The sequence below is a fragment of the Chiloscyllium plagiosum genome, unplaced genomic scaffold (assembly GCF_037043375.1).
Source record: "Chiloscyllium plagiosum isolate Xiang-an unplaced genomic scaffold, Cpla_swu_hap1 HiC_scaffold_7, whole genome shotgun sequence".
Classification (NCBI taxonomy): domain Eukaryota; kingdom Metazoa; phylum Chordata; class Chondrichthyes; order Orectolobiformes; family Hemiscylliidae; genus Chiloscyllium; species Chiloscyllium plagiosum.
The window spans coordinates 57,693,871-57,720,681 of NW_028270145.1; the positions used below are offsets into that span (position 1 = coordinate 57,693,871).

General features: G+C 40.6%; 1 protein-coding gene across 12 annotated transcripts in view; it reads right to left on the reverse strand.

Annotated features, from left to right (window-relative positions):
- Window positions 1-26,811, reverse strand: part of kalrna (kalirin RhoGEF kinase a) — a 734,910-nt gene that overhangs the window by 139,405 nt on the left and 568,694 nt on the right. Inside the window, exon 1 of one of the 12 annotated variants that reach the window (XM_087989063.1) lies at window positions 5,857-6,126. The exons of 10 other annotated variants lie outside the window; for them this stretch is intronic. In XM_087989063.1, the coding sequence (XP_087845189.1) occupies window positions 5,857-5,944 (88 nt within the window). In that variant the 5' untranslated portion in view covers window positions 5,945-6,126. Of the gene's footprint in view, window positions 1-5,856; window positions 6,127-26,811 lie in introns of those variants that run through there. One more of the 12 variants, XM_087989059.1, reaches the window with a different exon arrangement.

Here is a 26,811-nt window from a genome sequence, read left to right on the forward strand (position 1 = left end):
ATCGTTATACCATTGCTAGTTTAACTGTTCGCCCCAATCTTTAGAAATCCCTCCCTAATCATCTCTCTGGCTCTGTTTCTCTTTTAAGAGGCTCCTTAAAACCTTTGTCAAGCTTTTGGCCATCTGTCCGATGCTGCTTGCTATCAAACATTGGTTGTTAATGCTCCAGAGAGGCCCTCTGGAAGTACACAAGTGCAAATTGTTCTTTTCCTTCTTCACACAGAGATGAATAGAGTAAAGATGGAAGTGTTGCATTTGTTTTAGAAATAATTTAGATGTTGTGATTGGGTATTCTGAGGTTTCTAAGATGGTAAATGAAACTGGCCCAAATGACCTTTCATGGGTATGATTACCTTGTGATCTAGTAAATGTTGATTCAGTCATTTTACTCCGAGCAACAGAACTCAGAGCAGGGCTTCTCACAGCTGCAGCACACACCCCTACATAGGCAGGTTCAAATATTCCAAACTCAACCACAAACAGCTTTCTAAGGAACTGCAGCATTAGCAAGTAATTTTGGGAGTATTCCACATTTGAAAACAATTCCAGTTCACAGCTGACCAAAGTAGGTAATGACACAGAACACACCCAAAGCTTAATCAAATATTTCATAATTCCAAAACTACTGAGACTTGATCATATTTATTGTTTGCAAGTGTGCTGAAAGTCAAATTACATGCACAATAAAGGATCTCAGTCTAATTTACAAAACGTGAAACAAACATTTTGCTTGTTGCAGAACAGTTTGGAAAATATCATCATGAAATAATCATTTAATTAAATTGTGGGTGGAATTTTATAGGGGCCTGAATGATGCGATTATAGCAGGATTGTGGCAGAATTCACGAGACGTCCAGCAGGGATAATGAAAGAATTGGACATAGTCAGCATGGGTTCATGAACGGGAAATCATAGTTGACAAATCTACTGGAATTATCAGCTTGTAAAATTGATGAGGGGGATGTGGCTTATTTAGATTTTTAGAAGGCTCTTGATCAGGTTGTGTGTAAGAGATTAGCATGTAAAATTAAAATGCATAGGAATGATATAGATAGAAATCTAGTTTGCAGACAGGAAACAATGAGTAGGAATAAATGGGTCAATTTCTCAGTGGCAGGCAGTGACTAGCAGGGTACCGTGGGAATCAGCACATGGACCCGAGCCACTCACAATATATATTGATGATTTACAAGATGGAACGAAATGCAATATCTCTAAGTTTGCAGATGACCCAAAACTGGTGGGAGGATGAATTGTGAGGAAGATACAGAGATGCTTCAGTGTGATTTGAAACAGTTGAGTGAGTGCACAAATATAAAGTAGATGAAGTTTAATGTGGATAAATGTGAAAGGGGAAAGTGCATTGAAACTTGGGTGTCTTTGTATATCAGCGACTGAAAGCAAGTATGCAGGTGCATCAGATGGGGGTGCAGAAGGTAAATGGTATGTTTGCTTCAAAGCGAGAGGATTCGAGTCCAGGAGCAGCGACATCTTGCACGATCATAAAAGGGCTTGGGCTGTTTGTGTTGTGTTGATACTGTTACACTTGAATCCACCTACAATGTAACTATTGAGAATCTGGAGTAGTATCAATCATTGGATAATGACAGATAAGGAAGGTATAACTCATCCACTTAGAGTGAGATCCTTGTGATGTTCCATTGCAACATTTACTTATCTCAAATGATTCCAAGGTGTTTTTATTTTTTAAAAATTCATTTACGAGATGAAAGCATTGCTGGCCAGGTTAGCATTTATTGTCCATCCCGAATTGCCCAGAGGCAGTTAAGAGTCAGTCACATTGCTGAGGGTCTGGACTCACAAGTAGGCCAGACCGGGGAAAGATGGCACTTTCCTTCCCTAAGGAACATTAGTGAACTAGATGGGATTTTTCTGACAATTGACAATGGGATTCATGGTTATCATTAGACTCTTAATTACAGATTTTTAAAAAATATTTCGATTCAAATTCCAGTATCTGCCATTGCAGGATTCAAACCCAAGACCCCACAGCATTGCCTGAGGCTCTGGATTAACCACTAGGCTGTAACCTCTCCTAAAGTTATATGCCTTCACTACCCCTATGTAGATGCTTTTCTACATATTGGCCATCATTTCTGAGATTATACATTTTCTGAAATTAGTTTAAAACATTTTTTATTAATTTGTACTGATGCTTCCTGTCATTATTTCTATGTTTTAAGTTAAAAATCTTACATACTCTATCTGATCAGCTCTAACATAATTCCTTTCCAGGCTGAACAGCCCAGTCTCAGTTTGTGACACACTTGCTTCTGAGTAACAAGGTTGTGGGCTCAAGTCTCACTCAATGGTATGAGAACAAAATTTGAAGCTGACAATCCTGTGCAGTACTGAGGAAGCAATGTGCTGTTGGATGTGCTGCTTTTCAGATCAGATGTTAAATAGATGCATCTTTCTATCTTAACAGGTGGATGCAAAAGTTACACACGGTACTATTGTGAAAAAGTGCAGAGGAGTAATTCTTGTAATTAAGAGTCTAATATTTGTACCACAGTCAGTATCACACAAAAAAAGCAGCTTATCTGGTCATCATATTGCTGATCGTGAGAGTGAGCTGAGCACTGATTGCTTGCTACACACAGTTCTGACATTACAACAGTGACAACACATCAAAAGTATTTCATTTACAGTGAAGTGTTTTGAGACATGCAGTGGTAATGAAAAGTGCAACATCAATGCAAGTCTTATTTTATTCTTTTAGCATGTCATTTCTATTTTTCTTTAATTCTCGAGTAGTTCTGCACAATTTTACACAAAGCAGAAAACACATAACCTAGCCATATAGTACTTTAAGATCTACTTTTATTGTTCTTTCCTGTGGACAAGCTTATATTTCAGCAATCTAAATCAGTAAAATGAGTTAACTTTAAATGAGGAATATGTAAGATTGTATTTTTAACTGAGAAATTCCCTTACTGGCATCTCATGAATAGAATGTGTTTAAATAGGCCATTCAAATACCACATGTCTGTTTACCTTGCTGCTGTATTGAACTAAATTTGCAGTCAGAGACTGGTGTATTTTACCTGGTTTCTAAATATAAAGTTTAGACATTCATAAATAATTCATAATCACAGCCAGATTTTAGCTGTGGGTAGAGGGAGGGTAACAAACCTACACCAGATCAGCCACTGATCAACACCAGAAATTCTAAACTGTCGTTCTGTGGCTCCACAAGAGTCATTTGTTTCCTTGATTAGTTAGAAAGACAAAAACCACTGCCAATTAAAATGAAAATTTACACCAAATGAGCAAGCTTCACCATGTTCCTCTTTCAACCGAATTAAGGCCTGGAAACAGGCTTTTTGGCAGTGTTCATCAGGTAGTTTCTGGCCAAATGGGGAGCTCAGGGCAGTGCCTCTCATTCATGTTAACAGAGGCACTGACCAGATTGCCTGCAGCACCTGCTCCTCAGTAGCCGGAGTTTAAATTCTATCAAAAAGGAAGACTTGCAATCATTTATTTACCATTGCTCAATGCCCCAAGCTGTTTTAAATACAAGTACCTTTCAAAGCTTAATTATGGTTGTATAGTAGGAAATGTGGTCACTAAATTATATAAACTAGTGTTGCATTGGCGTTGAAACAGTGAAAACACAGTCAGGCATCTTGCAAGGTGAGGATTATTTTACCAATTAGTTCAATTAAACTTCTTAAAGTCGGAAGATAATAGATGACACCTCCTAAATAAGCTGCCACTGATTTAAGCCAGTTATTCTGTCAACTCAGGGATGGTTTTGCTCATGTTACCAAACCAATCTTCCATTCTGTGTGCAGGATTCCAGGGAAGTCCACAGCCTCAACAACAATTTTTCTGTATATAGGGAGACGCACACCAGTTGAGTAACATGTCCGTAAGCACTTCACGAGTATTATAAAAATTTGATACCGAGCTACAAAATGAGGTATTCATCCAGGTAACTGAAAAACTGAAATGAACAGGGGGATTTAAAGAGCATTTTACAAGAAGGAAGTGGGGTGGAGAGATGAAAGGAATTAGTTGGAGTTCTGGACTAGCCAACTAAAGCATTTTCTATCTGTGGACTTATTTGGCCGAGACAAAAGATTCCATGGAGCACCTACTGGTATACCCATCCACGTTTGCTTGTCACCATAAAAAAAAATCACTGGAATTAAAGGGAAGAAGAGTGCTACATTTGATAACACTGAAGTGATGTCTTGATTCAAGCCAGAAAGCTTCAGCCTCACATCAAACTTCACATCCAGCTAGGTCACCTTCTTGTTTTCAGCCCAACAAGTATTGAAAGTCCAACCTTGCAGTCATATGTTGTAACACTAAAATTAATCTTGCTTCTGCAGCTATTGCTCGTGCTTATGACAACTAGTGCCTTGTACACAGGTGCTGATCTAGTTGTGTGCTGAGATGTCAGTGGTCTGGCCTATTTCCTCATTTGGCCTCAGCTGTGGTGCTGCATGTTAGTGACTTGCATTTTAGACCAGCTAGTGGACCACCAGAAGGATCCTCAAGGATTGAGCTGAAGGCACAGCCATCAATGGTATTGCAATGGAATGAACAAGAGGCCTGAATGGAAGAATGCAGAGATGTGAGGGCTATAGGGTTTGAAGGCAGTTTGACATAGAGATCAGTGAGGACATAGAGTGATTTGAAAATATGGATGACCAACAAGTTCCACATTTAAAGTATGCTAAAAATAACAAACGTTTAATTGTATAATTAATTTCAATGATGTATGAGTTACGAGCATCCAGGGAATCCTCATGACAAGGTAAGATGCCTCAAGTGAAGGTTTGTGCACCAATAATCCAAATCATGCATGGAAAGCTACAACATAAACTTGGTGAGAATTATGTATTATGTGATACTGAGAAACAAAGTTATTCCCTTCAGCTAATATTCCTGTTTAACTCGAGCAAGGGAAAGATTATTTAAGGAACTCAGAATGAATCCAGATAATTAGGTAAGGACCACAGGTCTGCAATTATTTAAAAAAAAGCCCGCTCATACTTTTGATGTTGTCCTGACAACAGAAGGAAATGCTCACAGGTCATGTTGATACTTAAAACAATGTGGCTTTACTCTGGAAATTTCGGGTTACATGAACACCCAATTGTGGAAGACACATGAAGTTAAATGACTCTCTTTATGCATTGCTGCGATGCTCTCTTACATTCCAGCTCCTCCCATGGGGGAGTTAGTCAGCAAGAACACAATTTACCTATCTTGTTACCACCCTCATGTAATTCAAAAAACAACCAATTCAGCAAGTACAACAATTCTGCACAGGGAATTTATTTTGAAACTTCCTCCTCCAATAGTTAAAGCAAAATTTAAATAGAAAGGAATTTCAAAACATACATCATATTTTAAAACTTCACAAATCCAAAAGCTTTCAAAGCAAGCATTCACTCCACACGATATGTAGGAACAGCTCTCACCAATACACAGGAAACATTTTGTTGTAAATAATTTCTGTATGGGGAATGTAAGGTTTAAAATATTGAAACATCCTTTACAAGAGATTTATCACTTGTAATCCTGTTCAAAATCTTCATCAATTCAACAGAATTTCTGAAAATAATGTGGATTATATATTTAAAAGTTATGGCTTTTGTTATATTGTTGCAGCACAAGTCAACTCCATGTACAATACCAAACATTTGTTACATACAGGACCACAGGAATTTTTAGTTCAGCTTAAAAACATTGGACAACTAATTTATTACATTTCCAGATAAACTAAAACACGAGTTTACTTTGGAAAAATGCTGCTCTGTTGTTGAACAATCACAGCTCTCATTACTTTTCCCAGAAAATGAAATCTACGAAACTGACCTCTACAGCTCCAACAGCAGCAGTAACACTTTGCCAGGATCCTTTTAATACAACACCGGCAGGGACAGCACTCACTGCCAGCTCTCATGTTTCTTTGGCTGTTCTCATGACAGGTAAGCACTGATACTGAATCACCACACACAGCAGATGTTAGAAAGAGCTGCAGTTAACATCGCCTACTCTCTCCAGTCTGTTGAACTGAGTAATGGCAAAAGCACTTCGAAGCTGAGGGTGGAGTCAAACCGAGGCTGCTGCAGAGAGCTTCCATTAGCAAATGAATGTAAACAGTGACCTACACAAACAACTTCGAACAGACACACCTGTGAGCGGAATCAATCACTGCACTGCACTTATCAATGATTCATGATCATAGTTCAACACAATCCACTACTTATTACTGTATTTAACCAAACACTTTTGACTCACCAACCTAAAATTGAGATAGTGACAAAACGAAACATAAATGCAATACGCCTCGATGTTAGATTCACCACAGGCACAGTGTGAATCTGCTTAGCTATGGAAAGTTTGTATTTATACAAGGTCATCATTAAATTTACAAAAGGGGTCAGAAAGGCAAATGGAATTCAGTCCTGTACTTTTTTTTCAATAACCCAGTGATTAGCTACTTTATAGTCAGCCTCAAACTCAAAAATGTTATAGCTTGGTTCAAAATTATTGCTCTCAGCTGGACGATCGTGGAAACGAAGGGTGGTTTTATTCCTTCGCAATGACTACCATGATAGAACACCTGAACATAAACTGTCTGACCTTGGAAGAAAACTTTTATGGGCCTAGCATTATTCTGTCAGAACAGTTGTTGCCTGTGCAATGAACTGGACCAGCTTGTGTATAATTTTCTAGACTCACCATATTGATGAGTGAGAGCAGATAAATGTAACATACTGTTTGAAAATAAAATAGATATTCCAAAATGTTTCAACACAGAAATCAACATGTATGTAACACAGAAATCAATGTGTGTGTAACACAGAAATCAATATGTGTAATCTAGTCCTTTCAGATGTTAATAAATACTTTGATTGTACACTGGGCTGCATGAGCAACATTTGATCTTCACCGTTATGCAACCAACCAAATTCTAACTTGTTTACTTACTGTCTGAACGTACATTTTTACAAGTATACTTATTTTTCAATGAAGCAATTCATTAAGCTCCAAATGTTGCAGGAAGGTGACTAAAATCAAGTCCTTGTGAACAAGGATGCTGAATCACACTTCACAGCACACTATCACATCATGTTTCTGAAAAGTGCTCACAAATGAAAAAGATGTATAGCATTCTGTTGCTATCCTTAGCTTGCATTGTCATTTGGATGGAATTAAACAAACATGAATAAACTTGTCAAGATATGTTCTTTCGATCATTTACAGATGTGAAATTATAGAACTAGATTGCTATTAAGAAACCTTTAAAATTTACAGATTGCACTGGGATAAAATATTCAGCATCTTGCTTTAGGTATTTCCAGTTAAGTTCTGGAAATACAGGATGGAATGTTATAGAGACCTGAATGATGTGTACTATGGCAGATTTGTGGCAGAATCACGTGACATGTCCTACAAGATCTAATTCGACTTTGGGAGCAACACGTTGCATTTTTATGCATTTAGCAAGAGATGAGGTATGTTTCTCCCGAGGCAGCAGTGCGTTGCCAGTTAAGGAGGATTACAACTTGTTAAATGCTTTGTAATGATACAACTCACCTCATTAATTTTCAGCTTTCTATCTTGACAAACATGCCAAACAAGCCAAACGGGGAGAATTCTTGAAATGGAAGTCAGAATGGCTGCCTAGCAACTTCAGTTCACTGTGTGTACTAAAGGACCTTTATGTTGAACACTGGGCGCCAACATCTCAGGGAGTGCTCTAAAGGTACCAGCCAGGTGCACTCCACATCCACGGACGTTGACATCCAACAGTTACCAGCCTCTAAGAAATTTCATCTCTGATCAACTTACAGGATGCTTCTGCACTCCAATGCTGTACCTTGGGCTGCATCAGCAACTATCAGTGTAATGTTGCAGCAAGAACAGTGTGCACTCAGAGACATGTACCCAGCTCATGGAGTGCAGCTTGTTAGCTTGCTTTCATAATACTTACTCACTCACTCTGAGCCTAGCTGGACAGTATCTCTGCCTTGTGTTGCCTTGACTTGCCTTCTTGCACTTTGCCCTCTCAACCAGAGATACCAGGCTCATAGTATTGTTATATTCCCATGTCACTTAACACAGACACAAAACCGGGAAGCATCCTCTGTCAAGTCACGTAAATTTCTTTTGATCAGGGATAGCCTCTGATATACGATCAGTCAACTGCATGGGGCAGTTGGAGTCAGGATGCTTTCCACATAAGGGGTGAGGATTAGATTACTTTTTTTAGGTTACTTACAATGTGGAAACAGGCCTTTCGGCCCAACAAGTCCACATCGACCCTCTGAAGAGCAACTCACCCAGACCCATTCCCCTGCGTTTACTCCTTCACCTCACACTACCGGCAATTTAGCATGGCCAATTCACCTAACCTGCACATCTTTGGACTGTGGGAGGAAACCGGAGCACCCAGAGGAAACCCACGCAGACATGGGGAGAATGTGCAAACTCCACACAGACAGTTACCCGAGGCGGGAATTGAACAATTACCAGTCTCTGGCACTGTGAGGCAGCAATGCTAACCACTGAGCCACCGTGCCGGAGTGGAATGTTGGGTACTGCACTACTCAGCTTGACTCTTTTGGCCCTATTGGGGGTTGTTTTCCTCCTAGAACGAGAGACAGGCAGGTACTAAGGCAGATTTAAGGTGTCACAACTATGTGCAGGCAATTTGGAGGTGCCGGTGTTGGACTGGGGTGGACAAAGTTAAAAATCACACAACACCAGGTGAAGAAGCAGTGCTTCGAAGGCTGGTGTCTCCAAATAAACCTGTTGGACTATAACCTGGTGATGTGTGATTTTTAACAATATGCAGGTGAGGTGTACCAAGTGATGAGGGTGAGTAGTGTTCAGGATCGATGATCGGTAAGAGCGAGTGAGCAAAGATGTTGCAAACAACAGTAAGGGTGGTAGAGCATGTATTTTGGTGGCAAGTGGGTCCAGTAGCAGAGAGAGAGTGAGTGTGAGGTATTGGAGAGAAGATGGTGGCACTTACGCTGGGGGAGTGGAGAAGATAGTTGATCTTGTTCCCATAGTTCTGGAATTTTCTCCAGATGGCTGAGACTGCACTCACCAGGAGCAAACCCTGGATCAGGCTGGCATGGTCTGGTGTTGTAGTCTCCATTCTGTCCTTGGGAAAGACAATGCTCTGTGTCTCTACCACCCCATCCAGCTGGATCTCCAGCTCTCTGCAGGCAACGCAAGGCTCCAGATTTTGTCAGGTCTGGGATAAATGTCAGGAATGGTGCAGGACAGCTTCTGTCAACAGTGCTTGTCTGGCTGTACAATGGACTTCTAAAATTGGCATCAGTGCCAGGGATGCTGGTCTACTCTGGGATATCCTGGCAACACCAAATTATTTTGGGAATGGTGAGTGATAGAAAGCGGCTAGAATTAGTCAAGATGAGCATCACAGATATACGGTCGGTCATAGAGCATGGAAACATGCCTTTTGGCTCAACTTCCTCTGGCAGCTCAGTCCATATATGCACCACCCTCTTTTGAAAATTTGATCCCTTTTAAATCTTTCCTTTATTACCTTAAATCTGTTTATCAGATCAGATGGGATCCATTGATTGTAGTCGATTGGACACAAAATTAACTTAATGGTAGGAGACAGAGGGTGGTGGTGGAGGGTTGTTGTTCAGACTGGAGGCCTGTGACCAGTGGTGTGCCACAAGGAATGTTGCTGGGTCCACAGTTGTTCATAGTTTACAAAAATGATTTGGATGAGAATATGTGAGGTGTGGTTAGTTAGTTAGTTTGTTTAGAAGGTTATTGAAGAGAACAATATGAATCTTGTTCAACTGGGCCAGTGCACTGAGGAATGGCAAATGAAGTTTAATGCAGCTAAATGAGAGATGCTGTATTGTGTGAGGTGATTTTAGTAAATATGGTTAGAAATCATGCCAGGTCTCATGCCAAAAAGTCCTCAAAAACCTAATGAAATTCATACTTAGCCAAAAAAAATCATGATGCAGCTTGCAGTTTTCGATAGTCATTTTAATCAATTTGCTGAGACATATTACAACATACCTCTGGAGCAGGTGTGGTGGAATCCAAGCCTCCTTGCTCAGAGTTGGGACACTACCACTGCATCATACATTTGCCCCAGATGTTTGTTGTATAGAATCATGCAGGTGACTGCTACAGAAGACAGGATGTGCTCTTTTCAACTTTGGTGTCCCACAGACTTCAAGCAAAATACAATCAGTTATTATCAAGTCCCTCAATTTATTGTAAAAGCATTCCTGTGCCAGCAGGATCATGCGGTGGAGGATTGGGAGGTGACCTTTAAAATTCCCTTGATGCTCTTTTACCAGCTGGCCCCTGGTCTGCACCAACCACTCTGTAATTTGTTGGTAGAATCGCTGAGGACTATATTGGCACCCCAAGCCTTGTACCAGTTGAGACCCTGGAGTGGGGGTCATTGTGCACTTCAGGCCTGATTGCCATCCAGGCTTCATTTTCAGGGCAGCATGAAGAATTCAGCAGCTGTGAGGGGCAGAAGGTGACTCTGTTCAGGCCATGGGAAAGAATGGAATAGAATGGGTCGGGCACCTCTATCAATAGCTTCTTTTTTTTATGTTGAGCACATCCCATAACATTTATCTCACATGGGTGCCACTTGTCCAGCTCCTCCACCAACACCCTCCCTGTTCACCACCTTCCCTCCAAGGTTTGAGAACCACATTCTTGTCTAGACCTGAATTCTGGAACTTACATAGTGTGGACTATTCACTGCAGATTCTGACACTGCTGAGATTAGAGAGCTGCTGGCCAGTCAGATAGGGTACAGCTCTCATAAGGGAATCTGAATGAGAGTTTAAATGATTATGAGGAAGGCAGTATCTGCAGTGTACATTCCCTACTCTTCCTTTGGATGGCAAAATGGGAAACCCCACTGTATGAAAGATCCTGATCTCTAAGAGATGACCACTGGGGAACTGAACTGTTTTAATCATAGATTTTTGATGAAGCATCACTGGCCTCAAAATGTTTGCTTTCTTCCAACAGAAGCTGCCAGATTTGTCAGGTTTCGTCAGCAATTTCTGTTTTTGTTTGATCACAGCATCAATGCCTAGAATCCATTCTCACCATCTTAGCTCATTTTGCTTTTATTCCTTCACACAGTAACATCTATTTCTTAAATGAGTCAAACATTTTAGTCTTCACCAAAGACTAAACATGAGACTACAAGCCGTTCTGCTATGACGTGACAGTCATAGAGTCATAGAGATGTACAGCATGGAAACAGACCCTTCGGTCCAACCTGTCCATGCCGACCAGATATCCCAACCCAAATCTAGTCCCACCTGCCAGCACCCGGCCCATATCCCTCCAAACCCTTCCTATTCATATACCTATCCAAATGCCTCTTAAATGTTGCAATTGTACCAGCCTTCACCACATCCTCTGGCAGCTCATTCCATACACGTACCACCCTCTGCGTGAAAAAGTTGCCCCATAGGTATCTTTTATATCTTTCTCCTCTCATCCTAAACCTCTAGTTCTGGATTCCCCAACCCCAGGGAAAAGACTTTGTCTATTTATCCTATCCATGCCCCTCATAATTTTGTAAATCTCTACAAGGTCATGCCTCAGCCTCCGACGCTTCAGGGAAAACAGCATCAGCCTGTTCAGCCTCTCCCTGTAGCTCAGATCCTCCAACCCTGGCAACATCCTTGTATATCTTTTCTGAACCCTTTCAAGTTTTACAACATATTTCCGATAGGAAGGAGACCGGAATTGCACACAATATTCCCACAGTGGCTTAACCAATGTCCTGTACAGTCACAACATAATCTCCCCAACTCCTGTACTCAATACTCTGACCAATAAAGGAAAGCATACCAAACGCTGCCTTCACTATACTATCTATCCACTTTCAAGGAGATATGAACCTGCACTCCAAGGTCTCTTTGTTCAGCAACACTCCCTCGGACCTTACCATTAAGTGTATAAAACCTGCTAAGATTTGCTTTCCCAAAATTCAGCACCTCGCATTTATCTGAATTAAACTCCGTCTGCCACTTCTCAGCCCATTGGCCAATCTGGACCAGATCCTGTTGTAATCTGAGGTAACCCTCTTCGCTGTCCACTACACCTCCAATTTTGGCGTCCACTACACCTCCAATTCTGAAAACTTACTAACTGTACCTCTTATGCTCGCATCCAAATCATTTATGTAAATGACAAAAAATAGAGGACCCAGCACCGATCCTTGTGGAACTCCACTGGTCACAGGCCTCCAGTCTGAAAAACAACCCTCCACCACGACCCTCTGTCTTCTACCTTTGAGCCAGTTCTGTATCCAAATGGCTAGTTCTCTCTGTATTCCTCTGCATTCTTGCGTTATCAAAAATCATGCTATGGAAAACCACGAGAGAAAATCGCATTGTAGAAGATCACTAATAGAAAATTGCTATCCGCATTCAGTAGAAAGTTTGTGTTATCCAAACAACATCCACAAATAGTTAATCGCATTACAGCCAATCCAAGCTGACGAAATAAGCATTATCGCAGAATGACATGTATTTCAAATATTGCAAATTTTGTATGAGAAAGTTATTTGTAAAGTTTAATTCTATGATTTATTTTTAACTTCTGCAATAAACAACCGCCTTTTGCTTTCGTTATTGACACTCCTCAATTTTTAACATTCCACTTCCTAATCTTCTGTCACTACCAGTAACCCCAACCTCTCCACCCTGACAAGCAACAGCAATTTGCACCATCCACTGTGGCCTTGTGACACTTCAGTTTACTGCCAATGAATTGTCTTGTCATTTGATACTTACAAAATGAATCTGTGCTGCTACCACAATAAGCTGTATGTTTGGTTTTACTGAGAGATTCTAGCTGATAACTGGAAACTTATGTTCTGCAGAAGCCAAAGATGTGTAGCATTTGCAACTAAAATTCTTAATATACCTATTAATTTTGTATCTTGATGCTGTCACTGATACCAGGCAATACAGTTTCGAATCACCAACTGTGCTTTACAGATAGTGAGAAGTGGCAACCTTCATAAGAATATTCAATATTTAAAATTTGCAATTGGTGTGTATGGTTAGAAAAATAAGACAAAACAGTCAGATTACATTAAATCACATTAACTCAATATAGTGGATCCTATCAAACAGCCATATATAAGGTCTGAGGCTTTTTCCAATACCAACATACTCAAATAATTCAAACCATAGAATATTTTATACAAACATTTTTTTCCCAAAACCTCCACTACCCCTTCAGCTTATTCTATTCCTGCTTGTCTGACTTTCCAGTCCAGTAATTGTATCAGCAAACAAAATGTCACCACATTTCACCAGCTGCACAAAAATGGAGAAAATAGGATGTTGTGCCCAATTTTCAATTCTCAAATTCTCTTAATTGCTTCTTTCATTTTTAACAATAAATTTATTCCAGTGAAACATCTTAGTGTCACTCTAACAGCCATCTAAAATATTACATTAGTGGTAAAACAAGAATTTGGTAATGCTACTTTAATTTCTAACATTAATAACTCTGACATCTGTGTGGATATGGTTTCTATAGTTCATACGTTGACTGAGCACTTATTTGCATATTAGCCTGTAATAATTTGTAAACTTAATGATAAGAATCAGTGATATACCTTTGGTACTCCTTCAATTATTTGTGAAATTATAAAAAATCCAGTGATATTTTCCTTGTTTAAAGTATCATTAAGCACTACATATATGATTATGAAAACATCGCATGTCCTGCTTCCGATTCTTCAATGTGACTGCAACCTTCCAATTTTTTCTTTATCCAGGGTGGAGGTTCCAGCAGCTACTGCGGTGCAGCTAAAAATAATTCTGAGAAGTTATTCCAAATTGCTCCAAGAAAATGCTCTTGGTGCCCACTGTTAATGGTTTTCTTCATATGAGTGTACTTGACATAAGGCATAAACTAGGCAGAAGTGGGTACTGCAGATGCTGAAGGGCTTCCCATGGCCTGAACAGAGTCACGTTCTGCCCCTCACAGCTCCTGATGAAGAGCTTTTGCCTCAAATATCGATTTTCTGCTCCTCTGATGTTGCCTGACCTGCTCCACTCTAATCATGAGGCATAAACTGCAAATTGCAATGATCGGTTTTATATTCTGTTTAAACATTGGTATTTTTGAACAAACAACCCAAAACGCATGTAATATTTACATTTTCTTAAAACTGTTACAAGTGGAATAGGAGATGTTTCTGGTGGGACAATCAACATTCCTTTCTTAACTGACGATTCGCAAAAGAACATAAGTGCAAATAAATTTTAAAATGATTACAACGCAGAATGAGGTCATGCAACCCATTGTGTCTGTGCCGCTTGCTAAAAGAGCAATTTAACTAATCACAATCCCCTGCCCTTTTCTGCAAAGCCTTACAATTTTTCTTTTCTTCAGCTTCAGCTTACTGCCAATGAATTGCCTTGTCATCTGTTCCACTACCACAATAAGCTGTATGTTTGGTTGTACTGAGAGTTTCTAGCTGATAACCGGAGACTCATGTTCTGCAGAAGCTAAAGATGTTTAGCATTTGCAACTAAAATTATTAATATATCTATTAATTGCTGCTCTTTTGTATATTTTCCAATTCTCTATTGAAAGCCATGATTGAATCTGCTTCCATAATTCTTTCCAGCGGTGTATTCCAGATCTGAAGTACATGTTAAGTGATAAAGACTTTCCTCATTGCAATAACTGTACAGAGGCTGGTAGCCCATCACCAAATCACCCTTCAAGTCAGTCCCTTGAACAAAGGAGAGTCTAAATCTCCTGGTTACTTTTTTGTTTGTTCTGTCAAGCCTCAACTGAGGAGATTCTAATCTCCTGGTTATATTGGTCAGCTGGGACTTTTCTGATTGGCGCAGGTTAACAACCTCAATCAGGGATCTTGTAGTTAACCAGGTCCAGCTGGTTCCAATCACTACATCCCTTCTCCCCTAAGTCAGAAGATGGTCTTTCTCTTGTAGCTTTGCTTGCTACGTGTTTGCCCCAGGCCTGATTCCTCTGATTTGAACTCTGACTTGGGCGGGTGTACCGGACTGTAGCCTATCTCTTGCATCCGAGCGTCTCGGGAGAGTTTCCTCCTTTCCTTCCTGTAGTAACTGTATTGAGGTTGCATCCATCTTGGACTCTGAGGTTTCCTCAACACTAAATGGAGGCAGAGAACCCACAATTTCTGACCGGCCTTCTGGCTTTTCTGAGGGCCCAGGTATGTTTTGGTCCTGTCCCGATTGTGAGATAACAGCTTTCACGTGATCCATGTGTTTGTTCAGGACTGCATCACTTATCCGAACTTTATAAGTCATGAGACCTGACCTCGCAGCAATCTCACTTCATCCCCATACAGGGCTATTTCCATGGTTCTGGCACCAAACTTTGTCCCCTGAATGAAATTGTCTCTCTCGGTTGCAGGAGGCATATGGCTGGCATTGGGATTCCTGCTGCCGTTTTATCCTCCCCCCAACCTGCAAATATCACTTTTAACCTGGTGCAGAGTCTTCTTCCCATCAGTAACTCTGCTGAATCTACCCCTGTTGTTGTGTGTGGGGTGGTCCTATGATTGAACAGTTTGGTCTCAAGTGATGCTGTATGCAACACCATTGTTTGAAGAATGGCATGGACCTGCCCTTATTGTGTGGAATGGCATTTGACTTTAGGAAATATTCAAATTCCTTGCTGGCAAATTACATCCTATTGTCCATGACCAATACTTCCAGGAGACCATGTATCGCAATCGTTGTTCACAGCTTCTCAATTGTCATCCCAGAGTTTGCCAAACAAACTTTATACATGTGCAATCACTTTGAATGGGTGTCCACAATGACCAGGAACATTGTGCCCATGGAAGGGTCACTATAGTCAACATGCAACCGAGTCCAGTGTTTACCAGGCCTTTCCCATGAATCTAGGGGCAGGCAGCTGGTGGCAATTTTTGTGCCTATGGGAGGTGACTGAAGGCCGCTTGGTTTCCTGAACAGTATTCTAACTTGTACTTGAAAGCACTGAGAATAAGGGCCCAATGCTGAGTTATGGTGACAGAATGGGTAAGTGGAGCTGAGGACACAAAAAGATCAGCCATGATCTTATTGAATGGCAAAGTGGGCTCGAAGGGCCAGGTGGCATACTCCTGCTCCACGTTCTTATGTTCTAACCCACTACCAGAGACCGATTGCAGCTACAAATGCTGGTCTTGTTAGGAAAGCCTATATCACAAAGAATATAAAAAAAGAATGAATTTCTTGTATAATTATAATCTTATATTCCAATCCCATTCTATGAAAAGCTAACATCCCATGTAACCTTCTAATTGCTTGGTTTATCTGCATGTTAACTTTCTGTCCTTCATGAGCAGCTGGGTCTCTCGGAATGCAAACATTGCTAGGTGTTTCACTATTCAAAAATACTTTGTTATTTTTCCTACCAAAGCGAAAAAGTTAATCCTTTGCCACATTCACTTTGCAGCCTCATCTCATTTAAACCTGCACTATCAGGTAGAAAATCCAGGACTTGATGTTGAATTTCAGAGCTAACAATACAGTCAAGAATCAATATAAATAAAATACTGGAAATCAGAAAGAAAAGCAGAAGTTGGTAGGAACATATTAAATCCGACACGTGTATGTGTATTCCTTTAGCTCTTCCTCTTTAAACTATTCATCTGTACTTTCCAGTTCTCGTCATGTGAGACCTAAAATCTTATCTTAACTGTCCTCTCCACAAAAGCTGACAAACCTGCTTTATATTTCTGATATGCCTTGGATTGACAAGAATTCGATAATCTATCTGACCAAAAAAGGAAAAGTAGTGCTTGCATTTATGGAGCATATTTCACGCCCAACAGACATCTTAAAGAGTTTTATACTCAATTAAATACTTTTGGACATGCAGTCACTCGTGTAATAGAATCACTTATACAGTTCCAATCATTTTCTGAACTGTATAACATTTATAAGGTGTACTGAAATAAGTAATGAGTTCTGAGGCAGCATTGTGGGCGGCACAGTGGCACAGTGGTTAGTACTTCTGCCTCACAGCGCCAGAGACCCAGGTTCAAATCCCGCCTCAGGCGACTGACTGTGTGGAGTTTGCACATTTTCCCCGTGTCTGCGTGGGTTTCCTCCGGGTGCTCCGGTTTCCTCCCACAGTCCAAAAATGTGCAGGTTAGGTGAATTGGCCACGCTAAATTGCCCGTAGTGTTAGATGCAGGGGTAAATGTAGGGGAATGGATATGGGTGGGTTGCGCTTCGGCGGGTCGGTGTGGACTTGTTGGGTTGAAGGGCCTGTTTCCACACTGTAAGTAATCTAATCTAATCTAATTGTAGAACTGGAAAAACAAGATTCTTGCAGATACAGAAACAATGATTCATTGTAGTAGCTAAGTGCGCATAGAATTGAGCACAGCCGGTCAGGCAGCATCCGAGGAACAGGAGAATCGATGTTTAGAGTATAAGTCCTTCATCCTGATGAAAATATCTGTAACATTACTTGCCAACTTTTACATTCGATACCCCAACAGATAAAGGCAAGTGTGCTAAGTGCCTTCATGATCACCTTATCCATCTATATTGCCACTTTCAGGGATTTGTGGACGTATGCTGAGATCCATCTATGTCAATGCTGCTAAGGATTCTGCCATTTATTGTACAATTCTCAACTTTATCTGCATGCTACCTTCTCAAAGATTTCTAATAAAATTGTCAAGCATGATTTCCCCTCAAGAAACTACGTTTTATGTCAATTTTAGTATTTATTTCTAAATCCTCTGCCAGTACATCCTTTATAATAGTCTCTAACATTTTTCCACTAACAGATGTTAGGGTTACCTGTATTTTTTGTCTCCCTTCTTTTTAGAATCAGGGCAATACATTGGCATTTATGGGAAAGATTCTTGGAAGATTACTAGTGCGTCCACTATCCTTGTAGCTGCTTCTTTTAAAATTCTAAGATGCAACCCAGGAAGTCCAGGAGACTTATTGGCCTTTAGCCCAATTAATTTCCCTAGTGCTTCTTCTCTAATGAGAGTTGTTTCCCAAACCCCACTTCTACTCCATCATCAGCTTGACCATTTAGTATTTTTGGAATGCTATTAACGTCCACTGCCTTGTAGACTGATGCAAATAATTTAATCAACTCCTTTGCCCATTCCTGTACCATTATTACATCCTCAGGCCTGTTCTCTCAGGGGCTGATATTCACTTTGGCCTTTCTCTTCCTTTCCATATATTTAAAGAAACTTTAACTGTCCATTTAATATTACTTGCTACTTTCCCACATAGTTTGCCTTCTTCATTTTTCTTTGGTCATTTTTTTGTTGACATTTAAAACTTAACCAATCCTACAGTTTATTATTAATCTTTATCATATTGTGTGTTTTTTTCTTTGAATTTGATGCATTACTAAAGAATTTTCTTATACATGCTACAATCTGGCATGTACTTAATGAACATTTAGCAAATGCTTTTCGAATAGTGACTTATTAAAGGGAACTGGATAGATGCTTGTAGGGGAACGTTTACAAGGGTCTGTGAATATAGCAGGGAAATAGGATAAATTGGAAAGCTCTCTTTAAAACTGCCAGTACCATTATAACGTCCGAAGTCTCATTTTCCAATGTATGAGAATTTGGACTAGATAGATTCCAGAAAATGAGCAATTGCACCAATAAAGAGGAGCGCTACTTCAGATGTGAAGTTGCTACCTTCATTCAGGGAGCCATATATTTTAAGTCTCTTTGAACAACAATATTTACAGAATCCAATATTTATTAAACATTACTCCGCTTTTCTATTTTTACTACCACAGTCAATAATGTCACACTTCCCCTCATTATATTCCATTCATCATTTTGCTGCCCACTCACTTATACTATCCATATTACTTTGTAGGAAGTTCACAAAGAATGTTCAGTGTACATTCCCACCAGCTTTGCATTGTCAACAAATTCAGACACATTTCTTTCTGTTTCTTTGGTCCAAGTAATTGATAAAGCCCATGTAGCTCGCTAAGGACAAGCAGGACTAGTTATAGCTGAAAATGTGTTGCTGGAAAAGCGCAGCAGGTCAGGCAGCATCCAGGGAACAGGAGAATCGACGTTTCGGGCATAAGCCCTTCTTCAGGTTTTAAAAGGCACTCATGCTGAGTTCCAAGAAAGCTTCCCAGACATACCTACTGACTGTTCTGCAGCAAATGTTTCTTTTTACAACAGCAGCTTAAAAACGTATGGTCCATCCAACGGATCTCTGGACATCTAACAGCAGTGATATCAGCAAGCTAGATAAGCAGTCAATCACCAAAATATCCTCACAGATCGCAAATGAGGATGTTAAATGGTCGGATTACATTTTACTTTTCATTTGAATTTTCCAATAGTGTAATAAATGTTGAATGGATTCTGATGGCACCGTGGTGGGCGCTGCTGTTCAGAAGGGCGGGAAAAAGACTCGTAGGGCCATAGTCATAGGGGATTCTATTGTAAGGGGAGTAGATAGGTGGTTCTGTGGCCGAAAATGAGACTCCCGGATGGTATGTTACCTTCCAGGTGCTAGGGTCAGGATGTCACCGAGCGGCTGCAGAGCATTCTAAAAGCAGAGAGTGAACAGCCAGTTGTCGTGGTATATATAGGCACCAATGACATAAGTAAAAAATGAGTTGAGGTCCTGAAAGCAGAATTCAGGGAACTAGGGGAGAAGTTAAAAAGGAGAACCTCAAAGGTAGTGATCTCAGGATTACTACCAGTGCCACTTGCTAGCCAGTGTGGAAATGAAAGAATAGGCAGGATGAACACGTGGCTTGAGGGATGGTTCAGGAGGGAGGGGTTCAGATTTGTTGGACATTGGGACCAGTTCTAGGGAAGGTGGGACTATTACAAATTGGACGGTCTACACCTGAACCAGACTGGAACTAATGTCTTTGGGGAGTTTTTGCTACCGCTGTTGGGGAGGTTTTAAACAAATGTGGCAGGGGGCCAGGAATCAGAAAAGAAGACAAGTAGACAGTGAGGTGGAAACTGGAGACTGTAAGAATCATGAAGTTAGCATTAATAAGGGGAAGAGTAGGCAGACAGCAGATGAATGCAAAGAAACTGGTGGCCTGAAGTGCATATACATTAATGCAAGAGTATAGTGGGTAAGGCAGATGAACTTAGGGCTTAGATTCATACCTGGGAGTATGACATTATTGCAATCACAGAGACTTGGTTGAAGAATTGGTAACTAAATGTTCCAGGGTGTAGACACTTCAGTCAGGACAGGGAGGGAAGTAAAAGGGGGGGAGGTGTTGCATTGCTGGTCAGGGATGATATCACAGCTGTGCTAAAGGAGGACACAATGGACGGCTTGAATAGTGAGGCGTTATGGGTGGAGCTGAGAAATAAGAAGGGTGCAGTTACATTGTTGGGGCTGTATTACAGGCCTCCCAATGGTGAGCATGAGGTAGAAGAACAAATAGGTAAACAGATTATGGAAAGATATAGAGACAACAGGGTGGTGGTGATGGGAGATTTTAATTTTCCCAACATTGACTGGGATACACTTAGTGTCAGAGGTCTGGATGGGGCAGAATTTGTAAGAAGCATCCAGGAGAGTTTTCGAGAGCAGTATGTCAATAGTCCGATAAGCGAAGGCACCATATTGGACCTGGTGTTGGGGAATGAGCCAGGCCAGGTGATAGAAGTTGCAGTGGGGGAATTTCTTTGGGAACAGTGACCACAATTCTGAAAGTTTTAGAATACTCGTAGACAAAGATAAGAGTGGTCCTAAAGGAAGAGTATTAAACTGGGCAAAGGCCAATTATATCAAAATTAAGCAGGAGCTGAGAAATGTTGATCGGACACAGCTTTAAGATAAGTTAAAGACAGTGCAGGATAGGCATGTCCTGTTGAAAGCAAAAGATAGGAAAGGCAAGATTTGTGAACCGTGGATGACAGGAGAAATCGTATGACTAGCCAAGAGGAAAAGGGAAGTGTACATAAGGTCCAGGCAGCTAAGAACAGAACAGGCCCTGGAGGAATATCGGGAGAGTAGGACCAGTCTTAAGCGAGGAATCAAGTGGGCTAAAAGGGGTCATGAAGTAGCTTTAGTGAGCAAAATTAAGGAGAATCCCAAAGCCTTTTATTCTTATATAAGAAGCAAGCGGGTAACTAGAGATAGAATTGGTCCACTTAAGGATAAGGAAGGAAGGCTGTGTGTTGAACCTGAGAAAATGATTACTTTGCATCAGTGTTCACTGAGGAGAGGGGCTGATGAATGTTGAGATTAGCAATAGAAGTTTGAATGCTCTGGATCATGTTGACATAGTAGGGAAGATGTGTTGGGTAGAAAATGTGTTGCTGGAAAAGCACAGCAGGTCAGGCAGCATCAAAGGAACAGGAGAATGGACGTTTCGGGCATGAACCCTTCTTCAGGAATGAGGAAAATGTGTCCAGCAGGCTAAGATAAAAGGTAGGGAGGAGGGACTTGAGGGAGGGGCGTTAGGTGGAAGGAGGTCAAGGTGAGGGTGATAGGCCGGAGTGGGGGTGGGGGCAGAGAGGTCAGGAAGAAGATTGCAGGTTAGGAAGGCGGTGCTGAGTTCGAGGGATTTGACTGAGACAAGGTGGGGGGAGGCAAAATGAGGAAACTGGAGAAATCCTTTGATGCTGCCTGACCTGCTGTGCTTTTCCAGCCACACATTTTCAGCTCTGATCTCCAGCATCTGCAGTCCTCACTTTCTCCTCGAAGATGTGTTGGGTAGGCTAGAGGTTATTAAGGTGGACAAATCCCCAGGACCGGATGGGATCTATCCCAGATTGCTGAGGGAGGTGAGAGAGGAAATAGCTGGGGCCCTGACAGATATCTTTGTAGCATCCTTAAACACAAGTGAGGTGCAGGAGGACTGGAGGGTTGCTCATGTTGTCCCCCTGTACAAGATGGGTAGTAGGGATATGCCAGGTAACTACAGACCAGTGAGCCTGACGTCAGTGGTGGGAAAGTTGCTGGAGAAGGTACTGAGGGATAAAATCTATTCATACTTGGAAAAGAATGGGCTTATCAGTGATAGGCAGCATGGTCTTGTGTGGGGGAGATCGTGCCTTACCAACTTAATTGAGTTTTTTGAGTAAGTGACCAAATTGATAGATGAAGGAAAAGCTGTTGATGTCGTATACATAGCCTTTAGTAAGGCATTTGATAAGGATCTCCATGGTAAACTAATGGAGAAAGTGAAGTCATATGGTGTGCAGGGTGTTCTAGCTAGGTGGATAAAGAACTGGTTGAGTAACAGGAGACAGACAGTAGTAGTTGAAGGGAGTTTCTTGAAATGGAGAAAGGTGACCAGTGGTGCTCCACAGGGATCAGTGCTGGGGCCACTGTTGTTTGTAATATACATAAATGATCTGGAAGAGGGCACTGTTGGTATGATCAGCAAGTTTGTAGATGACACAAAGATTGGTAGAGTAGCAGAAAGCAAAAGGGACTGTCAAAGAATACAGGAGAATATAGATAGACTGGAGAGTTGGGTGGAAAAGTGGCAGATGGAGTTCAATCCAAGCAAATGTGAGGTGATGCATTTTAGGAAGTCTAATTCTAGAGTGAATGGAAGAGCCTTGGGAAAAGTTGATGAGAAGAGAGATCTGGGAGTTCAGGTCCATTGTACCCTGAAGGTGGCTGCACGTGGATAGAGTGGTCAAGAAGGCATATGGTATGCTTGCCTTCATCGGATGGGTATTGAGTATAAGAGCTGGCAGGTCATGTTAAAATTGTACAAAACATTGGTTCAGCCGCATTTAGAATACTGTGTACAGTTCTGATCACCACATTACCAAAAGGATGTGGACGCTTTGGAGAGGGTGCAGAGAAGGTTTAGGAGGATGTTGCCTGGTATGGAAGGTGCTAGCTACAAAGAGAGGTTGAGTAGGTTAGGATTGTTTTCATTAGAAAAAAGGAGATTGAGCAGGAACCTGATTGAGGTCTACAAAATCATGGAGGGTAATAGACCGGGTAGATAGAGATAAGCTTTTTCCCAGGGTGAAGGATTCAGTCATGAGAGGTCACACTTTCAAGGTGAGAGGTGAAAAGTTTAAGGGGGACACACATGGCAAGTACTTTACATAGAGGGTGGTAGGTGCCTGGAACGCGTTGCCAGCAGAGTTAGTGGAGACAGGCACAGTAGATTCATTTAAGATGCATGAGTAGGTGGGGAGCAGAGGGATACAGATGTTTAGAAATTGGGTGACAGGTTTAGACAGTGGATTTGGATCGGCTCAGGCTTGGAGGGCCGAAGGGCCTGTTCCTGGGCTGTAAATTTTCTTTGTTCTTTGATTAAAGCTAAATTATTGTAAAAGATAAAATTGACATTCCACACAACCGAAAATCATCTTTTTAAGGCCAGTGATTGTGCATAGCAGAAATTCTAAACTTAGTAATTCCAGTTATAACTCACTTAATAAAGTAACTTTTACAAGCTTTCCACAGTGAATCCAGAAATATAAAAGTGTAAGTTTTCATCAATATGCTGATTGCTTAGGACAGGATTTCCCAATTATGGGTGATGTTGCAATGTAGGGTTCTGAGAAGGGATTCTGGGGTCACAAGCTCTGAGGGAGTAATGTCTGTCAGAAAGTTTCAAAACTGAGTGTTAACAGCTGGGAGGCCCTTTTAAATCTTTTTTTTGATGGTGAAAGGATCCTAGCTGACCTCTGAAGTCCAATTCCAGTTCCATAAAAGTCAGTGAAAATGTAGGTTGTTAAAACCCTTGAAAATTAAACCTTCCCCTCACCTGCAGACTACAACCGACATTACCCTTCACAATTCCTTCTCTCACAATGCTCACTCAGGGGATCAATCCTCCAGCTTCACAAAGGAAAATGGTTTGGAAAGCTCCAGTTTAGAGACTGCATTCTAAGAGATGTCTCAACAACACGCGATAGCAGAATCACTGGCAGCAGCTTCTGGATTTCCTTGTTGTTCTGTGCAAGCCTACAGAATGGGTGGGATTGCTGTCAGGTTTAGTGGTGTTGGGGCGAATGACGATGTGATTTTTTTTGCTATTGTTACCACCCAAAATCTAAGCCAATCAATCCATGTTCCAAAATTATTCGATGGTATAAGCTATTTCCAAAATAAGGATTTTTATATTTGTTTTGGAAAGATGAAACATGGTAGAAAGCACATTGCACAATTCCTCCAAAAGATGAATTCCCAATTCTCAAAGCCTAAAGAAATTCTATTCTATGAATATGATTCCTAATGGGTGTATGAGGTGTGACCACACTTGTTCAGACATGCTACAGGTCATACTGTCCCTTTCCACACACTGCTCCACTTTCACACTTAAAGAATTTACTTAGAATTGTAATGTTGTAAAGGTTCTTACTGTGAAATATAAGCTATTGAAAATTTAAAAAAATATTAATTTGGAAATAATTTAGAAATTTACAGCATCACTGTGGCTACAACAGGAAGAAAAGGACAGTATTTCAAACACATTCTCTTGAAACATGTAAGTGAAAAAATGTTTGAAAAAATGTATACATTGACAACAAACTAGTTATTCCACACTGGCAGAAGTAAATGTAGTTTAAAACATCACACAAGACTTGATATTGCCCTTTAATTTCTGGAATTATCTTTTCTTGAATTATGTTCTCTTCCTGTCAAGTCATAATCGATTAATTTTAAAGACTATAATTAAAGCAAGAAATTCAAATCCCACACACTCACTGATTGCTTTCCTGACAGCAGCCTGAGAACCTGAAATATTACAGGTGCAGCATTTCATCACTGAGTTGAGTGCTTCCAACTTGCCTGAACACACCCTCCCTCCTGGTTTTCCTTTGTGAGTCAGTGAATTGGTATAAGTATAAATGCTGGAAACACTCAGGAAAAACATCTCTTTAATTGCCAAAAACAAATGCTGAGCAGGGGTGCCTAGATTTTTTAAACAATCTGTTCAGACATACCAGTGGGCAAGGTGGGATTATGAATCCAAGTCTTCTACCTCATAGGTAAAGACACTATTATTGTACCGCAAGAGTCCTCAAGCAGAAATATCAGTAGATCCGGTCAAAGAGGTGTGTTTTACTGAAAGTTTTAAATAATTTGGAAAGGTTCAGGAGAACAATTCAATAGCAAGGCCTCTAGACAGCTGGGATATTTTAAAATGATGGGGATAAATGAAAGGAGAGACACACAAAAGGTCAGAGTTGGTGAACTAAGATTTCCCTGGGGCTGTAGGCTTGGACCAGATTACAGAGCTAGTCAGGGATGAACCTCTGAAGGGATTGAAAGAGGACAACAACTTTAAATTAGAGTCTTATGGAGATCCAGCAAACAATATATGTCAGCAAGATAAGAAGCTGAAAGTAAGAGCTTGGTGTCCTGGAAAACATGGAGGAGTTATGTCTTGAGCTGAAAAGAATGTACCACAGTAGCGAGGAGGGAAAGGATTGAAATCTGAATCTTAAGGGGGTGTATGACATTCAAGAGAATAGGAAGCTAAGTAAAGGTGGAGGGATTGAAGTTCTAATCAAAGCTGGTATTGGTATGATAGTTAGAGATTACCTTGATTCTGGAGATCAGAATGCCGAATCTGTTTGAGTGGAGATAAGGAATTGTAAGGGAAATAAAGCACTTATAGGGAGGATCTACAGGCTTCCTGAAAACTTACAACACAGGATGAATTATAAACAAAGAAATATTGTGCACGAGTGGTATCGAGGCAGAAATAATTAGGGGTAATTTTAATTTAAATATAAACTGGAAGATCAGATTGGTCAGTGTGACCTGGATGAAGACTTTATAGAATGCATTTGAGATAATTTCTGAGAGAAGCACATTCTTGAACGGACCAGATAGCAGACGCTAGTAGATTTGGTGTTATGTAATGTTACAGAGTTAATTAGTGATCTCAGAGTGACTCCACCTTAAGGTAGCAGTGGTCTCAACATGATTGAAGTTTACATTGAGTATAAAAAGGGAAAGAATGGGCTAAGACTAGTTTTGTAAGCTTAAGTAAGAGGAATTGTGTATGCATGAAAACTGAGCCAGTTGAAGTGAACTGTGAAGTTAGGCCAGAAGGTGTGACAGATAGTTACTGGGATATTTCAGAATAAGGACAAGATAATGTCAATCCTATGAAAAAGAACAGTTCCAAGGGGTGTCCCACCATTTGTGGTTAACCACAGAAGTTAAAAAAAAAATCAGACTTATGAAAGAAACACATAATTGCATAAAGTCTGAGTGGCAAGTCAGAAGAATGATCAATATAGAAACAATGGTAGACAATGTCTTCAAAGTTAATCAGGACCAAATAAATGAGGATATGAAAGGAAGCTACCTAGCAACATCAAAACAGATAGCAAGAATTCCTGCAGGTATAGAATAAGGAAAAGAGTAAGTAAAATGAATGTTGGTCCTCTGGTGGATTGTTATTTTCCCAGCAGATGTCATTACAGGACAAGTCAATTCCAAATCAAGAACATTTTATCTCATTTTGGTTTTAAAGATGTGGTCTCCCACTGACCTATAAGCATGTAATGCTGCAGGTTTTGCCTTAATAACAAAATGTAAGTTCATTACAAAGGGAACAGGATAAATGGAAAAATCCAAACAGTCCACTAACAATACAAACTCAAATATTTTAAATTGAAGAGTGTGGTGCTGGAAAAGCCAAGCTGGTCAGGCAGTATCTGAGGAGTAGGAGAGTTGACATTTCAAGCGTAAGCTTTTCATCAGGAATTCTGTGGCTTGGCACGACAAGTGTACATAAAATACATTATGAGGGGTTTTG